Source organism: Pogona vitticeps, chromosome 4 (assembly GCF_051106095.1).
Source record: "Pogona vitticeps strain Pit_001003342236 chromosome 4, PviZW2.1, whole genome shotgun sequence".
NCBI classification, from domain to species: domain Eukaryota; kingdom Metazoa; phylum Chordata; class Lepidosauria; order Squamata; family Agamidae; genus Pogona; species Pogona vitticeps.
Window position 1 is genome coordinate 212,078,522 of NC_135786.1, and position 25,201 is coordinate 212,103,722.

At 42.4% G+C, this 25,201-nt stretch overlaps 2 protein-coding genes across 3 annotated transcripts in view; one reads left to right on the forward strand and one right to left on the reverse strand.

The window, feature by feature from the left end:
• The window catches only part of CIBAR1 (CBY1 interacting BAR domain containing 1), a 48,459-nt gene extending 27,928 nt beyond the window's left edge, over positions 1-20,531 (forward strand). The window contains exon 10 of one of the 2 annotated variants that reach the window (XM_072999118.2): positions 11,627-20,531. The gene's annotated coding sequence lies outside the window, so the exon portion shown is untranslated. Of the gene's footprint in view, positions 1-712; positions 8,835-11,626 lie in introns of those variants that run through there. The other variant, XM_078393592.1, reaches the window with a different exon arrangement.
• The window catches only part of LOC140701254 (RNA-binding protein 12), a 29,554-nt gene continuing 9,971 nt past the window's right edge, over positions 5,619-25,201 (reverse strand). Inside the window, exon 2 of the mRNA XM_078393091.1 lies at positions 5,619-16,409. Coding sequence (XP_078249217.1) covers positions 14,268-16,409 — 2,142 coding nt within the window. The 3' untranslated portion in view covers positions 5,619-14,267. The remainder of the gene's footprint in view (positions 16,410-25,201) is intronic.

A 25,201-nucleotide genomic window follows, 5' to 3' on the forward strand; every position in this document is an offset into this window, starting at 1 on the left:
GAGCTGAATTCACCCATTCCTGTCCACTTTAGTTCACTGATGCCCAGGATGTCGATGTTTATTCTTGCCATCTCCTGTTTGACCACCTCCACCTTCCCAAGGTTCATAGATCTTACATTCCAGGTTCCTATGCAGTATTTTTCTTTGCAGCATCGGATTTTCCTTTCACTTCCAGGCGCATCCACAGCTGAGCGTCCTTTCGGCTTTGGCCCAACCACTTCATTAGCTCTGGAGCTACTTGTACTTGTCCTCCACTCTTCCCCAGTAGCATGTTGGACGCCTTCCGACCTGAGGGTCCCATCTTCCAGCGTCATATCTTTTAGCCTTTTGTTTCTGATCATGGGGCGTTCTTGGCAAAGATACTGGAGTGGCATTGCCAGTTCCTACTCCAGGTGGATTGCGTTTAGTCGGAACTCTCCACTATGTCCTGTCCGTCTTGGGTGTCCCTGCACGGCATAGCCCATAGCTTTTCTGAGTTACTCAAGCCCCTTCGCCACGACAAGGCAGCAATCCATGAAGGGGGTAACATCATAGCCCACCTCATCAGTTTGCTATTGTGGGTTTTCATTGTCTTTAACCACTGTAGTGGGGAGTGGTCCGTGCAAAGAACAAAATGTCTCCCCCAGATGTAAGGCGATAACTTCTGGACTGCAAAAACGATGGCAAGACACTCCTTCTCCACGGTAGCTAAGTGTCTCTCTCCTTTCTGGAGCTTTTTACTAAGGTAGGACACTGGATGCTGGTCTCCGTTGTCATCAGCTTGGCACAGGACAGCTCCTATCCCGGTGTTGGACGCATCTGTGTACACGATGAACTCCCGGTCGAAGTCTGGAGCACGCAGCACTGGATGGTGGATTAGCGCCTCCTTCAACTTCTGGAACGCCTCCTCACAGTCGCTGGTCCACGGGACGTGGTCATCGGTCTTTTTCCTCGTCAGCTCAGTTAGCGGCGCTGCCATCTCGCTGAACCTAGGGATAAATTTTCTATAGTAGCCTACCAGACCAAGAAATGATCTGACTTTCTTCTTGGTATTGGGTCTAGGCCAATCACTTATTGCCTCTATCTTGGCTTCTAGGGATTTGATCACTCCTCCCCCTACCATATGACCCAAATATTTGATCTCTGGGCTACCCAACTGACGCTTGCTTTCACTGTTAGCCCTACTGCACTTAACCTCTGCAGCACTACTTCTAGGTGGTTCAGGTGATCTTCCCAGGTGTTACTGAAGACCCCTATATCATCGATGTAGGCTACTGTGAAGTCACCGAGACCTTCTAAAGTACGGTCCATCAGTCTTTGGAATGTAGCTGGTGAATTCCTGAGGCCGAAACTGAGGACACGAAATTCAAACAAACCGAAAGGGCTGCAAAAAGCGGTCTTCTCTTGATCTCTTGGATCAATCCTCACCTGCCAAAATCCCTTTACCAGATCTAATGATGATATGTACCGACAACCCCCTATGGTCTCAATCAGGTTGTCTAATCTGGGCATGGGGTAGGCATCAGGTGTGGTCACTAGGTTTAACTTCCTGTAGTCAACGCAAAACCTGACACTCCCATCTGGTTTATCCACAAGTACTATAGGAGAGGACCAAGGGCTAGAAGATGGAACTATGATATTCTCCCTGAGCATCTCATCCAACTCCTTACACACCTTGTCCTTATAGGGCCCTGTAACTCTGTATGGGGATACTGCCTGCGGGGGTGCATTCCCTGTATGGATCCTATGCATCACTCCCTTAGCTATCCCTGGCTTATTTGAAAAGACCTTATAATATTTGTTGATCAGCAATTTCAGTTCTTGTTGCTGATCTTGGGTGAGTGCCGGACTGATCTTCACCTCCTCTGGGTTGTATTTCACTTCACCTCTACCCTCCCAGAAAGGCAAGTCAGCTTCCTCACTATCAGCTGCTTTCATGGCAAATAAGACTCTCTGTTCCCCCCTGAAGTAAGGTTTCAGGGCGTTAACATGCACTACTCTCCTGACTTGGTGTTCCTCATTCTCGATAATGTAATTCAGGTCATTCATTTTTGAAATGACCCTGTATGGTCCTGCCCAATTTAACTGTAACTTGTTCCCTTTGCAGGGTTTTAACCACAACACCTCATCTCCCGGGCCAAAGTGCCTTTCTCGTGCCTTTTTATCGTACCAGGCTTTCTGTCTAGCCTTTTGTGCTTGCAAATTTTCTGACGCTAACTCTAAATTTCTCTTCAGATCATTCATTAGCGTGTCTATGTAGGTAACTACATCTTGGGGATCATCCTCTATGATCTGTTCCCAATTCTGTTTAATCAGCTCCAGTGGTCCCTTCACTTTCCTCCCAAACAAAAGTTCAAAAGGACTGAACCCTGTGCTGGCTTGTGGCACTGATCTATACGCGAACAACAATGACTGCAATTTCTGATCCCAGTTGTTCGGGTTTTCTGCCAGGTAAGCCCTGATCATTCTCATTAGGGTCCCATTAAACTTTTCCGTTAACCCATTACTCTCAGGATGATACGCGGTGGTTTCTTTGTGTTTGATTCCACAAATTTGCCATAATCGTTTCATGAGCTTAGAAGTAAAAGATGTTCCCAAATCTGTTATTATTTCCGAAGCGAATCCCATCCTAGACATGTACCCTACCAAGGCATCAGCCACTGTGTTAGTTTCTATGTTACTTAGGGGAATGGCTTCTGGGTACCTCGTGGCATGGTCCACAATGGTAAGGATAAATCTGTTCCCTCTCTTTGTGGCCTTAGGCAATGGCCCCACAATGTCCACCCCTATGCATTTAAATGGCGTTGATATCACGGGTAATGGGCATAACTTAGCTTTGGTTCTGTCGCGGTTATTCCCCTGCCTTTGACAAACATCGCATTGTCTGCAGAACTCCTTAATCTGCTTCCCCATCTCAGGCCAATAAAAATTTTGTGTGATCCTGTGCTTAGTTTTATTTACTCCCAAGTGTGCAGCAAATATGTCAGAGTGTCCCCTTTCTAATATCATCTGGCGAAATTTAACCGGCACTACTATCTGACTTCTAATCCCATCTCCCCCTTTTGAGATATTCATTAGTGTCTCCCTGTATAATATTCCCTGTTTGATGTGAAATCTCTCTGGCGTTTCTGGTGTTAACTGGGTTTCTGTCACCTTACCAAAGCAATTTTTAAGCGTGCCATCTTCCTTTTGCTCTTGTGAAAATGTGCCGTCTTTGGGTAATACCATTTTAACTGCTTCATCTTCGTGTCTACCCTCATCTACTTTCACCTCCTGTTCCTCAGTAACTTCCTGAACTGTCCCTGTTGGGTCTTGTGAACGTGTAAGCATTAACACCCTCTTGACATGTTCAGCCAAGTCAATCCCCACAAGCACGGCTGCTGGCAACTCCAATGAAATTCCAATCCGCCAATTGGCCCTCCAGCCTTGATAACGCACGAATACCTCAGCCACTGGCAGAGAAATTACTAGTCCTTCTATCCCTTTAACTTTTAGGCTCTCATGTGGGATAATATGCTCCTTAGGAATAATATCAGGGTGACAAATAGTCACCAGGGAACAGGTGTCCCTTAGGGCCAAATAATCATGATCAAATATCCCTATTTTAACTCCAGCAGTCTCAAAAAGTTGGGAATTCGTCCTAACTAAAAGACAGTACTTTATTTCAGCCAGAGGAATACACTCTGCATCCCCCTCAGCTGCTGTATCAAGTCGTGCCGGGGTCGCTATGGCAACAGTCTCTCCCAGTGGAGAAGAACTTTGCTCCTGCTGTACACAATAAACAGCTTTTGGCTTGTTCCCGCTCAAATTTTGAGGCAAATTTTCCTTTCTGTGTTTTAGTTTCTCACAGTTGGAGATCAAGTGGCCTTTTTCTTGGCAAAAGTAACATTTTCTGTTGTTCCCTGAGTATTTCTCATCTATCTTTGGTTTTCCCTCCAAAATCTTAGGTCTCTGTTGTTTATGGTCCGAGGGCTTCCCTTCAACATGGCTACCTCCACCCTGCTGACTTTACTTGTCCCTGAGAGAACCTATTATAAGTCTCCCCTGTCTTCCTCACAGTTTTTCCCTCAGAATATAGTGGTTTTCTGATCTGAGATATAAAATCAGCAATTTCCGTGGCCTCTTTCAGAGTTTTCGGCTTCTTTTCTTTAACCTGGAATTTTAATTCCCCATGTAGGATAGAATAGAATTGTTCCAACGCTATAACATCCTTCAATTGCTGGAATGTCTCTATCCCCTCTTGAGACAGCCATTTTTCCAAAAACCTCACCAGATCGGATCCTAACTGTGTGAAAGTTTGGTCTCGCCGTTTGGTAAGTGATCTGAACTTTTGATGCAACTGTTCAGCGTTGATACCATGCCGGGCAAACACCAGTTTCTTAAACTCTGAAAAATCTTTTAACATCTCTACTGGCATCTCGGCATAGACCTCAGCCAGGCTTCCACTAATTAAAGACCTCACAATGGTCATCTTTTCTGACTCCCTCACTGAGAAATCTATAAACGTTCTTTCCAGAAGAGAAAAGAAAACTTCAGGGCAATCTCCCTTCCTGTAAACTGGGAATTTCTTCAGGTCAGCTTTTGACAATTTGCCCTCATCACTTGGATTAACATTATTGTTATTATTTTCATTCATTACTTCCAACTTCCTCAGTTCAAATGCCATCCGTTCTTTCTCTATATTTATTCTTTCTCTCTCCAATTCAAATTGTCTTTGTTTCTCTCTTTCTCTTTCCTCCATTTCCATTCTCATTCTCTCTCTCTGTGCCTCTATTTCCCTCACTCTCAATTCATATTGTTGGGCTAAGTGCATTTTCTTGAGTTCTGATGTCTGTTCCCCAATATTTTCTCCCTGCACTGAGCCAAATTCTTCTTCAGCCCCCTCATCCACCAGTGGGTCCCTCAGTTCCCCCATCTCTGACGTCTGACTGCGTGTTAGTGGCATATTCTAACCACACAAGGCTTTTTCCCGATTTCCAAGCCTCAGAATAAACGCACACCACTTTTTTTTTTTTTACTTAGAGTCTGTACTGTACACTGTTGCTGTCCTTCTAGCACCCCCCAGCTAGAAACAGTAACCAGGCAGGCTTCTGCTCCTTTCGCTAGGCCTCTCAGTAAACAGAGTGAAATCACTTTGCTCTGTCTGTGGTACCAATCTTAATTTCACACAGCTCTGCCTTTCCTCAGGCTCTGCTGTTCACAAATGGGAAGTTCCCTCAGCGTAGCTATCTTTTTGGCTTCAGCCTTGTCCCTTCAGAGCTTCACTAAACTCAGGACAGACCAGCCCCACTTCAGCCTCTGCCTTCTGGGCACTTTTCCCGCCAAAAGGTTACCTCAGAGCTTCCCTGTCTAGTCCCAATCTGAAATTTCAGCGCCCCTCTACTAGACCTGCTCCCCGTGAGCCAGATCCTAGAAGGTTACCCACGCTTCGCCTCAGATTTCCCTGACTAAAACCCTTGCTCTGGGCACGATTCAGCCAAGGCCTCACTGGATCTCTTCGTAATCCCACCAGCTGGCACCACTTTTATATGTAACAGCCTCCTTCCACCTCACAAAGTAAGGTTGCTACGTCACCACACCTCTACACTTCCGGTAGTCTGCCACCAACCATTCCCTGAATTGAGTCACACAGACTGGAATGGATTTAAAAATAAAAGAACTAAATGTTTATTGATTGGTACACATGGATTGGTAAAACACACATATCATGTAATCAGGTAAAGAAAGGCTCAAGCTTATACAGACTCTCCACACGTGTTCACACAGAACCCAACTCCTCCTCTCTCCCCCATCAAACTCTCACTTTCTATATATACCACACAGCTCCTCCCCCTGATGTCCCGCCTTCCGACCACCATTGGATGATAACTCTCCCTCCAAACCCTTGAAGGACAGGTGACATCAGAGCTGACTGTAACACTGCTTATCTTAAAAGAGAATGCTTTTTTTGTTTGTACGGAATCAAAACTGCAGGGACTGAAAAACAGTAGGACCCCCATATCTGCAGTTAATTGGTTCCAGCCAGCCCCACAGGTGCTGAAAACCAGGATAATAGTGAATAAAAGAGAAAAAAATCCAGAAAAAATATTTTCACATGCATTACCAGAACTGGCCACTAGACAGTACCAGAGACCATACTATGTATTCTTCCAACAAGAATTTTTAGTACAGCTTCTCACTCCTAGTGGCCAGTTATGGTAATACATGTGAAAATGTATTAGTGACTCTGTCGGGGGGGGGAGAAACCTAATAAAATAAATAAATATTATTTTTCCTAGTTTTTTCTTTAAATATTTTCACACCGCAGATAAGTAAAACATGGATACTGATTCCATAGGTATAGGGGTCCTACTATATTGATCATCAAAAAAAGGCCTTTCAAGAGAGGATAAAATCACGTTGCTATAAACTACATGAGCATGCATGAAACTGCCTTACCAAAATGCTTCATTGCAGTTCTATGGGCTAGGAAGGGGAGATGTTTGGAGGGCAATGAAAAGTCACAGTAACAGTGTAGCGGCAGGCTTTCTTTGAAGAGTAACAAAAACAGGGTTTCTTTAAAGAAACTAACAGTGACAGTTCTCCAGAAAGGGATATGTTACCATGTATCTCCAGTGAATTAGCATAATTTTGTAAAGCATATTCAAAATATTTCTGGATTACAAAAGCACAGAACAGTTGTGTTTGTCCCAGCCCTGAATGCTTTCAGTAAACATTCTCTTAGACCAGACTCATGACTTGAGATGGGCACAAAATATTTCATGTCCCTTCATCAAGTCATCTGAGCAGCATATGATTGTAAAAATATTTTAAGATATTTAAATAAAGAATAGAGAACAAATATTCAGAAGCTCATTCATTTAATCTGTGAAATTCCTGTTTTTTGATTTTTGGCTGGGGAGTAGTTTAGACATCAAGTTGAAGAGCCTGAGGTTTTGAGTTTGATTCCCACTGTGCTTCCTTGACAGGAGCTAAACTCAATAAGCCATAGGGTCCCTTTCAGCTCTGCAGTTCTAAGATTATTGTTTTAAGATTATTATGATCTTACTTGATATTAGCAGAGCTTTGGTGCTTATATCCTGTCATAGCTTCAACTATTCTACCTGTCTTGTCACTATACAATTGTCCAATAATTAAAAAAACAACTTCAAAGATGTTATGTGCCATCAAGTCACTTCTGATACATGGTGACTATACAAGTTAATAACTTCCAAAATGTTATATCTTTAACAGATCTGCTCAGATCTTGCAAACCAAAAGCATCTCAAATTGTTCTCTCCTCCTACTGCCTCCCTTTCCTAGCAGTATTGGCTTTTCAAATAAGTTCTGCTCAAGTTCTGCTCAAGCTGTGACATCTTACCATTCAATTGTTGAAAAACAGTCCTTAAAATTTGTATTTGGGTATGAAGTACAGCGGTGCCTCCAATAGCGATGTTAAACCGTTCCGCAAAAAACATCGCTATTGGAATTCTTCGCTATTCAAAACATGGTTTCCCATTGAAATGCATTGAAAGCCAGCTAATCCATTCCAATAGGAACAAATTGCTGTCGCTATTCAAAAATCTCCATGGGGAAACCTCGCTAATCAAAACGCGGTTCCCCCATTGAAATGCATCAAAACCTATTCAATGCATCTCAATGGGGGAAAAAACAACAATAAATTTAAAAAGAGAATAAAGCCAGCAAGCGAAGGAGTGAGGAAGCCAGCCAGCCAGCCCAGAAATAGCGTTGGGGCCGCCCGCCCGCCTGTCCCTGCCTGCCGGAGGGTGCCCGGCAGGTCCCTTTGTTCTCCTCCCTTGACCCCCAGCGCCGCCAGGAGAAGCCAGAGCCAGGAGGCCCAGCCGGGCCGCCGGGAGATGGGTAGCCACCGCCGCCCCAGAGGAAGGAGCCGGCCGAAGCGCCGCTCGCCCGGGCCTTTTCCCTTCCCCCGCCGCCACCCCGGAGGAGCGAGCTGGCCGAAGCGCCGCTCGCCCGGGCCTTTTCTCTTCCCTTTCCCCTGCCCCAGTAGGAGCAAGCAGAGCCAAAGCACAACTCACCAGGGCCCTTCCCCTTCCCCCGCCGCTGCCCCGGAGGAGCGAGCCGGCCGAAGCGCCGCTTGCCCGGGCCTTTTTCCTTCCCCTGCCGCCACCGCCGCCCCAACCATCGCTAATCAAAAATTCCCCAAATAAAGTCGCTAATCAAAGCGAAAAAATTCCCAAAAAAACAAATCGCTATTCAGTTTTTTCGTTAATAGAGGCGCTCGCTATTCGAGGCACCACTGTACAGTGGTGCCTCACTTGAGACCTCTGGGTAGTGTGGGCGGCATATAAATTGAATAAATAAAATAAATAAAATAATCTGTTCCAGCAAAATCGCTGTAGAACGAAATCATTGTCAAGCGAAAGTAAAAATCCCATTGAAATGCATTGAAAACCGGTTCAATGCATTCCAATGGGCGAAATACCTCAGCGTCCAGTGAAGATCTTCCATAGGGCGGCCATTTTCTGGTGCCTGTAATGCGAGGAGCCATTTTGCACAGCGGGCGGCCATTTTGAAGTCCCGACGATCAGCTGTAAAGATCATTGTTAAGCGAAATATCGGTTCCTGAAGCAGGGAACTGATCATTGTAAAGCAGTTTTTCCCTATTAAAACATCATTCTGCAATTGCAAAAACTTCATCGTAAAGCGATTTCCTCGTCTAATGAGGTAATTGTCAAGCGGGGCACCACTGTAGTTAAATGAGGAAATAAGAAGTCAGCTTCTGGGATTTGCACTTGCTTGGTGTCATTGTGTGAATTGTATTCAAGAGGGCTTTCTGTAGACCATCTTGATCACTGCCATTGGTGTTGTCAACATTAAAGCTGTCCTTTGCTGTGTGTGTGATGCTTTGCATCTTTTTTCCTGCTAGCAGTGGTTGTAGCAATAGGGTCAACTCCTGGTGTTTTGATTTGTGGGTACAGAAATATAATATCCCATATTCATAAACTGAAATGTTTTTTTAAAAGATCTGAGTTATTATTCAAATAAATTGCAACAGAAGTGCTCATAAAAATATAGTTTATTAGCATCCATCAATTAAATGAATTGTATATAAAACTATTGGAATAAAAATAAAATGTAAATGGTAGTATTTTAGCATATTTTTGATTTGGCCAGTTTATAACTTATTTAAAAACCACAAATTCAAAATCTGTATTCTGGAAAGTCCACATACAAATATACGTGGACTTTTTACAAACCACTCTACAATATTTATCATCCCAAGATGATGTTGAAAACATATACAGAGAAAAAAAATCCACACAATGAGCTTACGTAACTGTTTTGAACTTTAAAGAGTAAAAAAAATTATAAAGTTCCTTCATATAGTATCACTCCTTTTATGCTTTTAATCATAGTAAAAAGTGGTATTTATACTTTTTTAAAAAGTTTGGTAACATTTCTCTAGTCTTATAAAAGGGAGGATGGGTAATATCCTGAGATACTGAAACTCAAGGGGAAAAAGTGCAGATTTCCTTTGTACTTCTTTCAAGGACTTTGTATGTATTTATTCTAACAAACCTTTCCTCCTGGCACTTCAGTTTCCACATGTTTTCCATAGATTCTAAACAATTCATACCTCTATGGATTTTAAACACACCCTACACATTTATTAAGGAAGTAAAAGGTTGGAAATATTCAATTACCACTGCTTTAACATTTGGGTAGCTCTTGGAAATTTCAAGTACAAACATATCATTTCAACTAATGGCCATAATATTCCTTTACTAACTTACCTAGTCATTGTTTAATTTAATTTGGGTATTTCTGCTTATTATCTGAGTTCACTGAATTCATATCTGTAAAATTCTTTTCTAACACTACTTTTCAAATAATTGAAATGTGTGTATACACTTTATGTAGTGTATAAAATGTAGGTAAACACTTTAAAAGTTTGCACTCCTATATATAGCTGCTTTTCTGAGGGTGGCTTACTTTGGAGGAAACAAGTCCAGGATTTCAATTTACTTAATAAGCTTTATAAATAGGGTGCATTTAATTAGATGTTGAGCTGTATAAACGCATGGCAAATCAGCTACCATGTTCTCTAGACTCACAAAGAGAGTATGGCTTAACAAGAAGATGACGGCATATACCAAGATCCAGGTCTATAGAGCCTGTGTCCTGAGCACACTCCTGCACTGCAGTGAGTCCTGGATCCTATGTGCACAGCAGGAGAGGAAGTTGAACACATTTCATATGCACTGTCTCTGGTGCATGTTTGGTATCACCTGGCAGGACAAAGTTCCAAACAGTGTAGTCCTGGAACAAGCTGGAATCTTTAGCATGCATACATTACTGAAACAGTGACATCTACATTGGCTTGGGCATGTCATGAGAATGGCTGACAGTCAGATTTCAAAAAGGTCTCCTGTACAGAGAATTAGTGCAAGGTAATCGTCCCAGAGGGAGAACACAGCTGCAATACAAGGAGATCTGGAAGCAGGATCTGAAGGCCTTTGGAATGGACCTCAACAGATGGGAAACTTTGACATATGAGTGTTCAGCCTGAAGGCAGGCGGTGCAGCATGGCCTCTCCCAATTTGGAGAGACCCTTCTCCAGCAGGCTGAGGCAAAGAGGCAGTCCTAAAAGCAGCAAAATCAGGGAACTGGACAGGGGACAGATTGTATTTGTTTTCAGTGTGGAAGGGATTGTCACTCTCAAATTGGCCTTCTCAGCCACACTAGATGCTGTTCCAAGACCACTACAACCTTAGTCTCTCGAGAGTGAGGGATGCCTACACATACACAGCAGTAATTTTATGTTATGCTGTTGGCAACATGAGAGAAGAGCTGGTGAAAGTGTTCTCTTTGCCTGGAAGAACACAAGGGGGAGATATTGACAATGCTGTGATGGAGGCTTTTTTGTCAAGATATGTAAGAGCAGAAAACAGAGTTTCAGTTACTTATGATGGGGCGCCTTGCATGATAGGGGTTACATCTGGTTTCATACAGTTCTTTGTTAAAAAAAAGTAAAACATTTGGTCATTCAGTTTCATTGTACTATACATCAAAATGCTCTTTGTGCCAGGGAAAATAGCAAAAAATTGGACAATATCCTCAGAAATGTCACCAAAATGGTGAATACATCATAGCTCGTGCTCTTAATTTTCCACAGTTTCAAGCATTTCTTGATGGGGTCCAGGCACAGTATACTACTTTACTTAAGTACAATAATGTCTGGTAGCTGAGCAGAGGACAAGTCCTGGAGAGATTTGTAGCCTGCTTGGATGAAATTAGGTTGTTTATGACTGAAAAGGAGTAAGACTATCCACAGCTCACTGATATCGCATAGTTTTCCAACCTCATGTTTTTAACAGATTTTACAGCACACTTCAATATAATGAACAAAAAAACTGCAAGGTTTAGGGAAAGCAGCAGAAAGGATGTTTTGTGACATCAGAATATTTGAGAGAAAACTGCAGGTTTTTGAGAGAGAACTTGAAAGTAGGCAGCTGAAATCTAAAAAAGCATTTGGAAAATTCTACATTTACAGACAATCCTATAAGCCATCAGGAAATCTACAAAGAATTTTGTAGCATTGTAGCAGCTGCAAAGGAGAATTTTAGGAACAGATTTTTATAGTTCCGTAAAATGGAGACAATCCTGTGTTTTCTTACTTCTCTAGATACAGCCAAATTTGAAGAACTTTATCTTTCCTGTTTACACTGGTTAGATTTTGGAAATCTGAAAATGGAGCTATTGGAATTTCAAGAAAACAATCTGGAAAAATAAATTCTATGACCTGCGTACAACACTGGAGAAGACAGAGTGCAAAGGGATGACAAAGGACAGCACAGTTGGTAGTTCTGAAAATGAAATCCTTGAAGTGTGGAATTCTCTGTCAAATAATTTTAAGTCAATGAAAGCACTTGGGATTGCTGTTCTTACTTCATTTGGGTCGTTTTATGCTTGTGAGCAGCTGTTTTCAGCTTTGAATTATATCAAATCTGATACCAGCAAGAGACTGACAGATGACCTGAGTACTGCAGGTGTTGCTCTCAAACTAACAGCATATGAGCCAAGGTCTGACAAATTATCATGCATACAACATCAAAAATCACAATTGTGCAAAAGCATGCCAAATTCAAACTTCTACCTAATTCAGTGTTTGCAATCCAAGACACTAGATTAGGAGTTGTTTAAAGTACCGTATTTTTCGCTCCATAAGACGCACCTTTCCATAAGACGCACCAATTTTTTAGGAGAAGAAAACAGGAAAATATAATCTGTTTTCTTAGCTCCATAAGACGCACAGACTTTCCACACCCCTGTTTTGTGGGAAAAAAGTGAGTCTTATGGTGCAAAAAATACAGTATGTTAAGCAAGTTTAGTTTTCTTGTTTATCTTGCTCATTCTAATACAGGTTGTCTTTTACTTTTACTAATCCAACATCTGTAGAAGCAGGGAAAGGACCTGGAGTAAGGCTTGTCCCATACAATTTCTGTCTGGCATATATAGTGGTGGCTCAACTTACGAACTTAACCCATATTGAAACAGTGTCCGTAACACGAAACATTTGTTAAGCTGAAGCACCATTTCCCATAGGAATGCACTGAAAACCGATTAATCCGTTCTGGCCGAAGAAAAAAATACCCCCCAAATAAAAAAATAAAACACTGCAAGCCCCATAGGAAAGCGCTGGGGCTGCAAAAAAACAAAACAAAACCCAGGAGAGAAACGGAGCCTCAAAGGCTGGCCGAAGTGAACAGGGCCAGAGCCAGACACCTGGCCGGGAAGCGCTCACCTGCCCCCCCGCCCCCCCGCCTCCTGCTCCTCCAGAGCTTTCCTCACGCTGGTCAGCAGCAGCCACAGCGTCCCCCCCTGCTGCCCAGAGGAAAAAAATAACCCCCTCAAAAAATAAAAAGAGGACAGCAAGCCCAGTTGAAGGTGCTCCATTGCTGAGGCTTTAAGAAAAAACCTCAAAAAACAGACACTAGAGCCACCTCCGTGGCTGAGGTTTAAGGAAAAAAAAACCTCCAAGAATACACACACACACACAAACACACACACAAACACACACTGGCCAAAGCAGAGCACAGAAACAAACCCTCCCTGCAGACACACACACGTACTCTGAAGGAGAGCCACCAAAACGCATTCAGAACAGTATTTTTGAAGGAGAAAGCAGCAGCTTACCTCCCTGCAGACACAGACACAGGTTCACTCCAAAACAGGAGGCTCTCCCAAGCCTCCAACTGCGGCACAGTTAGAGGCTTGGGATGTTCCTCTGCCAAAAGAGCGACAGCACAAAGAAGTTAGAAAATTAAATTGCCCGCCTTTTTCCCCTGCCTGTTTCTATTCGTTAGTGAAAACTCCGTTCACAAGTCAAAGCAAAAAGCTGCGACCGGAACTGTTCGTAAGTCGAAATGTTCATAAGTAGGGACGTTCATAGTCGAGGTACCACTGTAATCATATTACAAGTTGAATATCTCTTATCCAAAAATCCATGCACATAATTATTTTAAAAGTTTGTATAAATTACCTTGCTTCAGGTCATGTGTACAATGTATTACTTTAATAATATTTCCCATTTACTAGAGTTGATGGGGGTTTTTTCAATAAAAGTGTTTCTGTCATTGAAAGTACACAGCTGTTACTGTATACTTATTTCAAGAGAAAATGTGATTAATTCAGACAACTGTATGAGTTGTTTTTTCTAAACTAAAACCTCAGTATTTAGGTTTAATTGCAGTCTTGGCAATGCAAAAGAAATAATTTGGGTTTATGTTGCAGTTTGGGCACTCAGGCTCAAAAAGGTTCGCCATCACTACTCCATACACATCAACAGCATATGTGATCTGAATACCCATATTAATATACAGTACTGGTTTTCAGTAGGGTAATTGGGCACGACTGGATACAAATCAGCCAAATATCAATTCATGTCTTTCCATTTATGTACTTTTATTGTAAAACTGAGCTGAAATTATGAAAATGTACTGAACATCATAATGGGCAAGTAGCCAAGAAAACTGAGGCAACTTATTATTTCATAAAAGAATAACACAAATTCTAGCTCTGAAATAAAAACTCTACTGCAACAAAAACCGTATTTAGACAAACCACAAGCATACACTGCAGGATTATGTTTTCATACATTGTCCAGGGATACAATTCTGTCTGAAAGAACTTAAGACTTCATTCCACCTCCCTCACAATAAAAGACACTTTTGGAAGCAGTCATACCTATTTACAGTTAATTTACTTTTTAAATATTTTTCAAGAAATTTAATATTGTAAGCTTTGCTTCCTAAGCATTTTCTCATTTATACCAAGCTCAACCTAATTTTGCGCTCGCCAATTGGCCTATCATTAAGTTCATTAACAGCAGCCACTGCCTCATCATAACTTATCATGGCAATAAGAGCTTCACCAGAAAACATATGATATTTATTGTGCTGGAGAGAAAGAGATTCTGGTATGACCTTGTAGCCATGGAAAAAATCCACAATTTCATTGCGTAAGACTCGAAATGGTAAATTCTTTAATTTAATCAGTGTGACATGATCTGAGCCACCCCTGAAATTAGAGTCAGGCACAATATGCCCATCTGGAAAATTTCGAGGAATACTGGAATCAGTAGATGTGGGATGGGCTCTAAAATGATCAGGTGAACAGAGTAAATCATCAGTTAGATGTCTATAATCCAATGGATGCTTTACGTTTCCTTGCATGGATGCTCCCTGAGAACCAAGTGCGTAAAAATGTTCACCTTTTTCATATGTGTGGAGATGATCCTGCTTTTTTTTGTTTACTGTCGATGGAGCATTAATACCAAACTCTCGCATTTGTTCCTTAGATATGCATCTCAGAAGTACTTCCGTTCCCAAAAAACGCTTACGATTTAAACTTTCAGCTTTCCGTGCTTCATCTTCAGATCTAAATCTGACTAGTGCTTCTCCCAGTCCAGCTCCTTTGTCATCATACAGCAAACGAATATCCCTGTCGTCAATATTAAATCCTGCAAAAAACTTCTGCACTTCAACATTTGTCACATCATATGGAAAATTTCTTACATATAAACATGTATATGAGCCAGAATGTTGATCTTCATCCTTTTTCCCGCTCATGTGGTAATGTCTGTCTGGTGATCCTGCAGTTACTGAAGATCCAGTTAAATGAAATACTTTTGCTTTAGGAATGGGAAAAAGGTGAACCTTTTGAAGATAAAGATGCCACTTGTGATATTTGAGTGCACACTCATATGTTCTGAGTGATTTGAAAGTCACAATTGCATCCCTGCTTCTATGGCTACGTGGCTTTAAGAATATAATCTGATCATCAGAAATATCCAACTCTCCAAAGAATAATCTCAATTCATCCTTATCACCAAGAGGTGACAGATTTTGTACATGTACATAGTACTCCCTGTTATGAGATGAAAGAGAATGGGTTGAGCCAGAAAATGGTGAATGAGAACGTGTAGTAAATCTCTTTGGCGAAGACCTGGAGTGGATCCGTACTGCAATCCTTCTTGGTGGAGACTTAGAATAGGACCGTGCTGTAATCTTCCTTGGTGGAGACCTTGAATAGCTCCGTGTTGTAATCGTCCTTGGTGAAGACCGTGAATGAGTTGGTGCTGTAACCATCCTTGATGGAGACCTTGAATGGCTCCGTGCTGTAATCCTCCTTGGTGAAGACCGTGAATGAGTCCGTGCAGTATTCCTTCTTGATGGAGATCTTGAATGGGTGTGTGTCATAACCGTCCCTGATGGAGAACAAGACCTTGAACAAGTGCATGCCATAATTTTCCTTGAAGGAGACCTTGAATGACTACGTGCCATAACTCTCCTTGCAGGAGATTTTGAATGGGTTTGTCTTCCTGAGGACTCTCTCCTGGGCTGCTTATAGTTTGCTTGCGCGATCTCCCTACTGCTGTTTCGGGAACCGCTGGAATGGAATTCACGCTGTGAGAAATCCACAGAACTATAGCTAGATTTGTCCACTCCTTTCTTAAGGGCTGCAACTACATTTGAAAGGCTGCCAACTCCAGAGGCCCCAGGGTTATTAGAACCTGTCCGCCTAGAGCCAGTTACTGTTTCTTTTCCACCACGATCAAATATTTTCCTATTAATTTCTATTATATGCTGCATTTCTGTCTTGCTGCTGAGAAACAATTCGATACGTGAACCCCTGATAGATCTTCCTGAATAGCTCATTGCTCGCCGTGCATCTTCATCTGTTGCAAATATGATAAAAGCTTCCCCCTTTTCTCTTCCAATAATATGTACACCACCATCAGGGATATTCAATCCTGAGAAGAAATGGCGAATATCCACAGATCCCGCAACAACAGGAAGCCCCTGTAAACGGATGACTACAGCCATTCTGAATTCAACCCACAGCAAGCCACCTGTGGACAAAACACACAACAGCAAGCCTTTAAGACACTGAAAAAGTACTACACCTCACGCTGTACCATTTAAAACAGAAATATCTACCTTCAACCTAGTATACAAAATCAAGGAATAACTCAACTGAAACCACAAGAAGCCAATTTAATCATAAAGCTTGCTAACAGTTATTCATCCTGAAATTTTTGAGTGTTCCAGCAGCATTCCAAATAATCAAAACAGTTTCAGTAATTCTAACTGGCTCTAATGAAGATAAAGAAATCTTTCACTGCACATATACAGGCCATCACAACTTTTATGAGGATATTAAACCAGAAGTTATCTCTAGTCCTGTGTCTCTGCCAAACACTCCACTTCTTAACAACCAACGTTAAGCCATCCAGTCCCTATGATGTATCATTTCCTCATGACATCCAATCTGTACTTCCTCCCCTGCCACAAGTCTGGCAGAAAGAAATAATCAGAACAGAAGCATTAACCTTTTAGATGCTTACCTGTTTCTTCCTCGAAGGCCTGATTAAAATCTGTGAAATCAACTTAACTGTGGAAAGAAAATGAAACATGATTAATGGCCAAGAAGTAGGTTCAGATATCATGTCTCATTAATGAGGAATATCTTTGACCAATGCCAAGGTTTTATACAAAGTTCTGGTCCCAATCCAGACTTCTACAAAAAAAAACCTCACGATACATAAACAATGAATTTCAACAAAACAGCATCTTGGCATATCCATTTTGAGAGGATACTCTCCTATTAAAGCTAATTTCAGTAAGCCTTGAAAATAAGCTTGTAATCACTCCTTCAGAGATCCACATATAGTTTCTTCAGTGTCCAGACTTGTTGAAAGATGGAATATCACACAAAAAGACAGAAGTGTCCAGGTCGGCTGAAATTCTTTTTCTTACAAAGACAGTGATAGCACGCTCAGGAGTATGAGTGCTGTATGGCAGACCTGTCATATTATTTTAAAAAAATCTAAAAACCAAAAATTCCAGGAAAACATATTAATAGTCTTTCCACTCCCTCCACCAATCTGCCATCACACTACCAATCTAAAAAAATTCCTCATATTCTTACAACTCAATAGTTTAGAACACAAACTGTAGAAACTGAAACACACAACATACTGACCATGTCACTAAAAATCTACGCAAGGTATTTGTCAGAACCATCTTCTATTAAGTTCTAAAAACACAAAGAGGCCATAATGGAAAATTGTGCCGCCCAATCCTCTGCAAGTTTTACTTTAATCTTCTAAATTCACCAGAACATACTCTCAAATAAGTACATATAAGATTACAGTGTTAGCATTAAAATGATTCTTTTATATTATATACAGAATTACGTTTGACACTTAGTGTTACAAGAGAATACTACACTTGCAATACACAGATTGCATATTTCAAATTTCAATTTTTTTCAATTTGGACATTGCACAAGATCCAAAAGTAGCTATTCTGGAGAAAGAAATTCTGAGATATTTTATCTCAAAAACTAGAGACAGCGCTGAGATAAAATATACATAGTACATATCTTTAAAACCCATCTCAGTGAAGTCACTATTAGCCAAGATTTGTTAGGCCATTATCTAATGTAAAGTACAGTGGTGCCTCGCATAGCGAGGTTAATCTGTTCCAGATTAACCTATGCTATGCTGAAGCATCGTTGAACGGGGCAGGGATTTCCATTGGAACGCATTAAACATGGTTGGAACGCATTAAACCATTGGAACGCATTAAACCATTAAACATGGTTTAATGCGTTCCAAATGGGCCAAATACTCACCGTTCAACGAAGCTTCTTAATGGCCGGCAGCCATTTTCGCGCCCTCGCCTCGCTTAACGAGGGCGCGAAAACGCTACGCGCGGCCATTTTGGCCGCCGAACAGCTGATCGTCGGGCTTCGTTTTGCGAAGATCGGTAAGCGCTAACGCTTACCGGTCTTCGCAAAGCGAATTTAGCCCTATTAGAAAAACGTTGAGCAATCGCATTAGCGATCCGAAAAAACGGATCGCTATGCGATTTCATCGTTATGCGGTGCACTCATTAAGCGAGGCACCACTGTACTACAATAAATGTGCTATATCTGCTGCATTTCCTAACTAACCAAAACCCACTTTACAAATTTCAAAAATAATCAGAGATGCTTAACTCATTATCATGTTGTCCCTGCTAGGTTACCTATAGATAAAGGTAACGGTTCCCCTTGACAATTGCCCATTTGTGTCCAACTCTAGGGGGCGGTGGTCATCCCCATTTCCAAACCGTAGAGGCAGCGTTTGTCCATAGTTTCCATGGTCACGTGGCCAGCATGACTAGACACGGAATGCCATTAACTTCCTACCGTGGTGGTACCTATTTATCGACTCGCATTTACAGTACAGTGGTGCCTCACATAACAAGCACACCGTTTAACGATGAATCCGCATAGCGATGCGGATTTTGCGATCACATACCGATGTTTCCAATGGACAAAAATCGCTTTGCAATGATCGGTAAGCGTTTTGCTTACCGACTTTCGCATAGCGATTTTTTAAAAACAGCTGTTCGGCGGTTCCAAAATGGCCACCGGATGCCCAAAATGGCCACACGCGTTTTCGCGCCCTGCCCTCGCTTACTGAGGGCGCGAAAATTGCGGAGCTATGGAGAAACTTCGCTGAACGGTAAGTTTGGGCCCCATTGGAGCACATTAAACGAAGTTTAATGCGTTCCAATGGGTTTTTGCTTTCCATATAGTGCTGTTTCCCCATAGCAACGGTTAATCCAGAACGGATTAAGCTTGCTATGCGGGGCACCACTGTACATGCTTTCGAACTCCTAGATTAGCTGGAGCTGGGACAGGTGACAGGAGCTCACTCTGTTGCATGGATTCAAACTGCTGGTCTGACAACCTTGCAACCCAGAGGCTTTGCTGTTTAACTTGCAGCACCACCACATCCCCCCATGTTTCCTATGTTGTTGTTTAGTCGTTTAGCTGTGTCCGACTCTTCGTGACCCCATGGACCAGAGCACGCCAGGCCGTCCTGTCTTCCACATGTTTCCTATAGTTTGGCGCAATTTAGCTACCACTTATTGCCCACTGTTTCCAATACAATGAAAGGAATAATATTTAAGAGGGGTCTTAAAAGTCATTATAAGGTGTGAAATTACACACAGACCACAACCAGTAAGCGAAGTTGTGTGTCAAAAAGGTGTGACAGTAAATGTCAGGATATTCTGAATTCCTCTTAATTTTTTTTTTTTACTTATTCCAAATATTCCTGGGCAAATCAGTTTCCATAAATACCACAGATAAAAAAATACAGCAAAGAAAACTGATACTCTTTATTGTAAGTATTTGTTCCTATACTTCAGTCCTTTAGATACCAATTTTGTATGTGCTTACTTGGGAATAAGACCCACTGAAGTCACTAGAGCTTACTTCTGAGCAGGTATGCATAGAATTGGATAGTTAAAATCTGAAACAGTTCTTGAAAAAACAAATAAAATGGTCATGGCAAAAAACCAGTAGGTTATAATGGGCAAAATCCTGTTTGTGCAAGTGCATTGTAAGCCGCCCAGAGACCTCTGGGTAGTGTGGGCGGCATATAAATTGAATAAATAAATAAAATAAATAAGTATGACACAACATTCCTGCGTAAGCCTGACAGGAATTATGTAATTCAATTTCATGACCAATTCCACAATACACTAGCAGAAGTGTTTCTGGGTTAGCACTCCCTCCTCAGGACTATCATCACTACCACTGACAAAATGGCAAGTTGTGTCCATATAGTCATGCAACAAACTTTTGCCCATTATGTTACTGCACTTAGATACTAAATGTCATTTAAATGTAATGATGTATGTGTCCACAGAACAATAACTCCCAATTAAGAAATCCTTAATGCATTTTATTCTCTTGTATGTCTTAGAAAAAGCAAGCAAAAGCAAATGCTTCCATTAAAATAACTGCAAATACGCCTATCCTTTAACTGTCCATTACCAGAGTCTACTTTTTCCTAGGAAGTCACAAAGTCAAATCAATGTGCCATCTAGAATGTACAGCATGGTAGAACTCAGGGATATCCAGGCATAATGATTTCAGAAACCGCAGTTCTGGCAGGAAAACAACATGGTCCTTGGATAGCATCTGTCAATTATAGAGAAGGCATTCTTTCCTTTCCTTTCCCATGTGAATCAGGTGGAAGATATCCAAAACATCACAAAATTGTTGCAGGGTTATCAACAGATATACTCTTTTGATGATACCATTTATGGAGGCCATAATTTTCTTAGCCATGTGCAGTTTTCACATTCCAGTTCAAGTAAAATCCAATAATATGCTTAAGAAAACTGTTTCCATAATTCTGCGATGTACTCTGAATTTCATGCTACATTCTTCTGTAGAAAGTTTTCCACACCATATAGATCCACGATTGTCTGGGCTGTTGGCACTGCAATCAACCATGTTATTTGGGATAAATATAGGATGTGAATTTTTACAAGTTATTCCTCCAAGAACTGTTGACAAACACTGGTGATCTTGGGGGGAATGAAAAATAACATACAACAAACTCTTCCAGTAGACAATACAGTTGCCTCCTGACAGGGACCTAAATATATTTGCAGAACAGATTCTGTGACACCGAGGACGTCCCTTAACGGCTTCGGAAGTTGACAAAGCAGAATTATTTCTTCTCCACCGCAGCTCGAAAGGAATACCGCCGCGCAAAAGAGAACAACGTTAACAACGCTGCAACTTCTTATCACTTCTCCTTAAACTAAAAGCTCTTACATTAGAAACACGGAATAACGGAGTTGGAAGGGCCTCTAAGGCCATCGAGTCCAACCTCGTGCTCAGCGTAGGAATCCCAATCAAAGCAGATCTGACAAGACGGTTGTCCAATTAAATTAAAACCCAGCAGGAATCATCTCGGCCCATATCTCTCTACGCGCGAGCGGGAGCAGCAGAAGGTGCGGGACGAAAAGCGTCGGGCCTGGAAAAGCTCAGAGGCTTCCTGCCGAAGCCACAGACACACACACACACACAAAAGCCCCAAGGACAACACTGCCACGGCCCGGTCACATCCCGCTTGTACTAACCAGGTCCGGGCCGGTCCAGAGACCCACCGAGGGCACCCCGGCCCTGCGACTCTCCTCAGGGAAAGAAAGGAACCCAAACCCGGTTACTTTCAAGTTCCTCAGGCCGCATACTTCGGCCCTTTCCCGGGCTTCTTCCCTCCCGGCCCCCTTCGTCCTCCGCTCCCCGGGGCTGCTGACGTGTCTCGCTCGCCCACAGGGCCACCGAAAAACGGACCGCCGCTCCCCTCCGCCAAAGTCACCGGTAGGAGAAACAAAGCGCCGGCCACAGTCTCCCCCCGCCCCCGCCTCAAGAGAGGGCGAACGGTTACCCCCCTCCCCGCGCCCGCCCGGCTGCCCGCAGAAAAAAAACCCACTTCCGCCGACGGTACCAAACACGCATGCCTGAACGGCACCGGAAACTCAGGCCTTCCCCAATCACGTCGGAGTTTAACGACTTCTTCCGGTACCAATGACTTACCTGAAAACAGCGTTTCAACAAGAAAAACAAAACAAAAAGGGGGAAAAAAGATGTTGGGGCACCTTTAAAGTTAACTGCTATATAAGTTTTTTAAATTTTTATTTGCCATACAGAGAGAGAGTTGAGGCTCCTTTGAAAGAGTGAGGTTTGTACCTGGGTCTTGCCCAAACAAAAACAGCTTTTTTCTCCTAGCGGTAAGATTCGAGTGTCAACAGTCGGTTTTCTACACTGTCCTTTCTCAAGTGCTAAAATGCTAACATAAACGTGCATATATTTCACCTTCTCCTGAGGTCATCTAGCAGCGAACCTTGGCACAGTCCTTGCTTTCCAAATAAGTTTCTGATATGGTTCGAACGAAATATTTAGTGATTTCTGGTGAAAGTGACAGAACTGCCAAAGCAGGACTGAAAGTGAACACTGAAAAGACAAAAGTCACGGCTATACAATTATGCAACTTTTAATGCCGAAAATTTTATTCATTTATAATATTTCTTACCTGTTTTTCTACTAAGAAGAGGAGGAAGACTGGAGGGTCTGGCGTGCTCTTTACCATGGGGTCACAAAGAGTCGGACACGACTTAACGACTAAACAACAAAATGCCCTGAATCCGTTTTGCATGATTTTTACCATTTTTAGTGTAGTACTTATTCGATTCTTTTAAAATATTTGTATACTTACTGTTTTTAGTTTTTCAGTATTGGCTTTTAAAGACCACCTTGCGCTCTTTTAAAGCAGAAAGCCAAAGTAAAAATATTTAAAGCAAATACAGTAAATAAGGTTATGTTTCTAGATCTCACTGGAAGGGCAGATCCTGAATCTGAGGCTCCAATATGGTGGCCATCTCATGAGAAGAGAAGACTCCTTGGAAAAGACACTGATGTTGTGAAAGTGTGAAGGCAGGAGGAGAAGGGATGAGATGATTGGACAGTGTCATTGAAGCGACGAACATGAATTTAAAACCAATTCCGGGAGGCAGTGGAAGACAGGAGGGGCTGGCGTGCTATGTTCCATGGGGTCACGAAGAGTCGGACACCACTAAACGACGACGTTTTTAGATATCAATTGCTGCCCAAGCAACCAATAATAACCTTTTAATACCCTATGTTTCTGTTTATATCTGGCAAAAGCAGCTTACAATCCAAAAATGAAAAAAAAAACGGTGTTGCCCATGGCCGACAGCTGGGACTCCGGTTGGTCCTCCTCCTGCCCGTCAGACGTCCCCTCTCGCCCGGTGCCTCTGAAGGGAACCAGCCACTGCTGCCCCGTGGGGTGGGGAGGGGACCTTTTGTGGAGACCAGGTCTCCTTCAGAGGCTTGGATACCTTCATCCGCCATCATCCTTCCCTCCCGAGTAGGACGGAGGTGGCAGAAGCACTGCTCACTCGCAGCACGGTCCGTTGTAGGAGAGGGTTGGCAGGCTGGGTCCTCTCCCTCTCCCGACGCTTCAGGACTTAAGCTTTCATGATACCGCGCCAATTGTCATTATTAATTCTTACTCTTTACTGTCGCCGTCTTCCCTACTTTAGGGGGAGGAAACCCTATGCTTTGTGGAAGTAGCTTGGAAGTCCCCATCACGCTCATTGGTATTTCTTTCTTAAACGTATATTTTAGGCGAGGTTGCGTGTGATGGGGGCCTCTCTCATTGAGCTTCGTATTGGAGGCTGGGGTTTGAACCCAGATCTCTTTCCTGCTCCTGTGTGGTGCCAAGTCGCCTTTGACTTAAGGCAACCGTGTGAAAGAATGACCTTTATCACCCAGATCTCTTCAGAGTTCATCAGTTAGCAAGGAACCGGACAGAGGCACAAAGTCATGACCCTTCTAGGAAACTTACAGTACTTTAATACAGTATTACTAGAACAAACCTAGTTGTAGCTAAAATAACAAGCTGTTGCATAATTTCAGGTACCTCCTGTACGTGTCTGCCAGGATACAAGACAGTTTCTGATCAGGGTGGATCTTCTATCTCCTGTGAGAAATGTCCAGAAATCATGGTAACTGATTCATGTGTAATAAATCAAAACATTTTTATAAGTAAATTATAGGTGCAATATTTTTCAGTGAATGTAGTGATTTATTTTAAAAAAATTGTTTGTTTAGAGTGGAGTTACTCAAGATGGATGGCAATGCATTTCTTGCCCTAGTGACCTAACTGTTGAAGGAAAATGTAAATGCCCTGTTAATGAGATTTTAGGTAAGATTTCTGAGAAGTTACTTGCCAGTGTCTGATTTTTCCTTATAGAGAATTTTATGTTGAGCATGTGCTATGGGATGTATCCAGAGTTTTCATTCCACAAATTTCAGGAACTTCCAGACACAAAAAATGAGTTTTGCACACAGAGGTAGTCCTGCTGTTAAAATGCAGTCCTGTATCTATGATTTGTCCATAAGAAATGCCAAGAGAAACAGAATACTGTATAGTTATTGTACCATTGGTGTTTTAGCTAAAATGAAAAATGCCATCATACAACCAATAATAGGAGTAGTAATAAGAGTAAAAAAGTACCAGTATAAATTTAAGAGCACTTTCAGGTGCTATAAGAAGCCTGGCTTATCAGAGATGATTACTCACAGGAATAGTTAAACCATAGAGCTTCCTCTGTGGTTTGCAGGTTGTAGTGTCTGAAACTGGTGCTCTGGCTTGTCTCCTTCATCAATAAGCCGCCACCCCCCCAAAAAAAAGACAAACTGGGTTGTTTCCTTGGCTTTCTAAGGGAAAGATAAATCACAGTACCAGGTTCTAATCTCAGGAGAACAACCAACAGGTAAAAGGTGTTTGTTTTGTTTTGGCAGTGGTCCTCAACCTTTTTGGGGCTGTGGACCGGTTGGGGGGAACGTCATCCATGGGGGGGAACCCCCGCGCAAGCGCAGTGGGCGTGTTATGCCCGGGGCACGTATTGCACCTGCGGGGGGGGCGTGTCGCACTCATGCACATGCGCAACATGCCCCCCCGCGTGAGCATGTCTCGCCTACCATGCATGTGAGGGAGAGTGGAGATCCGCACCCGCTTCCTGGTTCTGCCAAGCCCACAGACCAGCACTGGGCTGCGGACTGGATTTGTCAACCCCTGTGTTTTGGTGCACTTCCGCTTATCAGAAAAGACGACAGTTCATATTTTAGCCTATTGGTAAATGAAATGCTATTGACTTTCTTTATGTTGCCAAACAAGAGGTCTGTCTTACTCAACACTATCAAATCTAGATAGAATTGCTTTCCAAGGCTTTACACTGGGATCTTCCTTTGATCGGATAAATTTCTAATGTTTGTCAACAAAAACTGGCTTCTGTAAAATTGCTCTTAAATACTG